This window comes from Egretta garzetta, unplaced genomic scaffold (genome assembly GCF_000687185.1).
Source record: "Egretta garzetta isolate BGI_Z169 unplaced genomic scaffold, ASM68718v1 scaffold417, whole genome shotgun sequence".
Taxonomy (NCBI): domain Eukaryota; kingdom Metazoa; phylum Chordata; class Aves; order Pelecaniformes; family Ardeidae; genus Egretta; species Egretta garzetta.
This window is the reverse complement of record NW_009260227.1, coordinates 118,246-120,895: the sequence shown is the minus strand read 5'-3', so window position 1 is coordinate 120,895 and position 2,650 is coordinate 118,246. Positions and strand designations below refer to the sequence as shown.

The 2,650-nt window shown below is 47.6% G+C and overlaps 1 protein-coding gene across 1 annotated transcript in view; it reads left to right on the top strand.

Moving 5' to 3' along the window:
• The window catches only part of SURF6 (surfeit 6), a 4,328-nt gene extending 1,762 nt beyond the window's left edge, over nt 1-2,566 (top strand). Inside the window, exons 3-5 of the mRNA XM_035897641.1 lie at nt 196-487; nt 1,106-1,197; nt 1,676-2,566. Of these exons, the coding sequence (XP_035753534.1) occupies nt 196-487; nt 1,106-1,197; nt 1,676-2,347 (1,056 nt within the window). The 3' untranslated portion in view covers nt 2,348-2,566. The remainder of the gene's footprint in view (nt 1-195; nt 488-1,105; nt 1,198-1,675) is intronic.
• The last annotated feature ends 84 nt before the right edge of the window (nt 2,567-2,650 follow it).

The window sequence follows — 2,650 nt, the reverse complement described above, 5'->3', positions numbered from 1 at the left end:
TGCGTTGTGCAGTTTTTTTAAGAAAAGCACAATCCCTGCTGTAACGCGGGGCTCTGAGCCCTTCGGTACGCGTGCTGGGCGTGGGAAAACTGGGATTTTAGTGAAGTGTGCAAGCCTGTGTGGTCTGGTTAAATAAATCCTAAAATAGGTAATTTTTGAAGATTGGGATATGCCATTGCAATGCTGGAACTTTAGTCTTCACTAATAACTGAATGTTGTGAAGTGGAGTGGAGTGTTGTCCTGTTTCATGTAATTTGTCTTTGCTTTCTAGTGTCTAAGCCAGGCCAGCCTGAGGATGCTGGCAGACAGCTCAAGAAAAAGAAGAGGAAGAAACCCAGGAAGCAAGCTGAGAAGGCAAATGCTCCTTCAACCAAACAGGTGGCCTCTAACACCACCAGGCCGACCCCAGGACAGAAAGCAGCCCCTCAAGCCAGCGAATCACCTCCACAGGGTGTTACACAGAGCAGAAATGAGAGTTTGGTCACAGGTAAGAATACCAGTGTTGCCATGGGCTGGTTAAAGGTACTTGGGCTGAGGTGGCTGCTCTTCAGTCGCTTCTCATACGTGTTGTTTGGAAAGCCTTTAAGAAGTTCAGCTGAATTGAACACATCTTCGCTTATTCCATGTGCCCTGAAAGCTTATGCATATGTATGTAAATGTGTAACCTCGCCGCTGGGTGGCTCTCTGGGAACAGGAGCGTTTAGTCTGAATTGCAGACTTTTTATGTATTTGGGTAACTTCTGGGAATTATTGCGTGGGTGCAATCTCTGTCATGCCAGGCCTGCTTTCCGTGATGAATCTGAAAAGCCTGATCACAAAGAATAGATGTCCTTGGCATCTTGGTTTCCACTAGCTTGGTACTTGTCTTCTGGCTTGTTGGGCAGCCACAGGGCACGCCAGGCTGGCCGTGTTGGATGATAATTTGGACAGAAAAGATGGAATTCTAAAGAAACCAGTGAAATAGAAACTCTTGGTTTCTTCAGATTTTCTGTTCTATTTGCGGCATCTAAGGAGTTCCCAGAGCTCTCCCTGTAGCCATAAAAAGTTCTTCTGTTAGGCTAGTGATGTCTTTTAAGTATTTTTATTTTCTTCCTCTCATTTGCAGGGAGCAAAAGTGAAGTGGGTTCCCCTTCTTTTTCCGCAATGAATCTCCTGCGTCAGAGACTACACGAGAAGATTAAAAAAGCTTCTGGAAAAGTATGAGAACTCTTAAGATGTATCCATATGTGTGTTTATGCAATGCAAATTCTCCCTAGCCTCCCAGGGGATCTGGGGACAAGACTGCGACCCTACAAGGCTCAGGGTTTGAGCTCATTCCATCTTCTAAGGAAGCCTCTGTAGGTATTGCTGGGAGACCTGTGTGTATTCCAGAAAAACACGCGAGAAAAGGTCAGGCCTGGCTTGGAGGGGAGCGTAGCATGCCTCTGGTGATTTTTAGGAAAAAGAAAAGCACAAAGAGCCTGAAAGGGAGCATAGCTACGGGGTGTTGGGAGAGAGTGAAGGGCTTGAAATGCCTTTACTGTGTTTAGCATCTCTAAAAGCTGAGTGTACAGCTTCTTGTCACAAGTAGTGTATTTCTTAAGAGAAGTTTGAAATCAGGAACTTGCGGACATTCTGCTTTTAATTCTGCTTTATCCCTTGAAGGTTCCTGATTCATGTTTGTCCTTCTTATCAGGATGATGCCAAAGAATTGCCCCCTGCAGTCCTGGAGAAGAGGCAGCGAAGAAAGTATGAGAGAGAGAGAAAGAAGCGCCGAAGGAAGGAGTTGAAGATGAAGGCAAAAATGGTGAAGAAAGAAACTGAGGAGGTACCGGTAGAGCCAGAAAGCAAAAAGGAGGAGAGCACAGCTGAGGTGGTCTTTAACAGGGTCGAAGTCCATGAAGAGAATGAGTTGAGCAAGATCCAGAAGAAGAAAGAGAAGAGGAAGGCAGTGAAAGGCAATATCACTCCTCTGACGGGCAGAAACTACAAGCAGCTGCTGAACAGGCTGGAGACCAGGAAGAATAAGCTGGAGGAACTCAAGGATAAGGACCAGAAGAAAGCTGAGGAGCTAGAGAACAAGATGAAATGGACAAATGTCCTCTATAAGGCGGAAGGCGTGAAGATTCGCGATGACGAGGAGCGTCTGAAAGAAGCTCTGAAGCGTAAGGAGAAGCGTAAAGCGCAACGCCAAAGGCAGTGGGAGAAGCGGACAGAAAAAGTGGTAGAAAAGATGCAACAGCGGCAGGAAAAGCGTCGCAAGAACATTCAGAAGAAGAAGAAGGATCGGATAGAGAAGAAGAAAGCCAGGGCGCGGAAGAAGGGCCGGGTTCTGCCCGAGGACTTGAAAAAGGCTGGCTTAAAGTGAGAGGCGGGCAGCCAGCCCTCGCGGCTGGGGTGGAACTTCTGCTTGGGGGGGTCACGGGTGAACTGTCACACGCCGCAGACCGTCTGTCTGTCACTGTCCGTCTGTCACCGTCCGGAGGCGGCGCCCGAGGAATCCAGCCCGTGGGGCAGTCACTGCCATGGCTTCCCGACTTAACAACAGAAAAAAGCCTATTGTCTGCTGTTAATTAAATTTCCTAACCCAGAGAAACACCTTCCGATTGATGTACTGTAATCATTATTATTTTCCTACAGGGAAGGCGCCCGTTGCTGTCAGGTGCTGGGG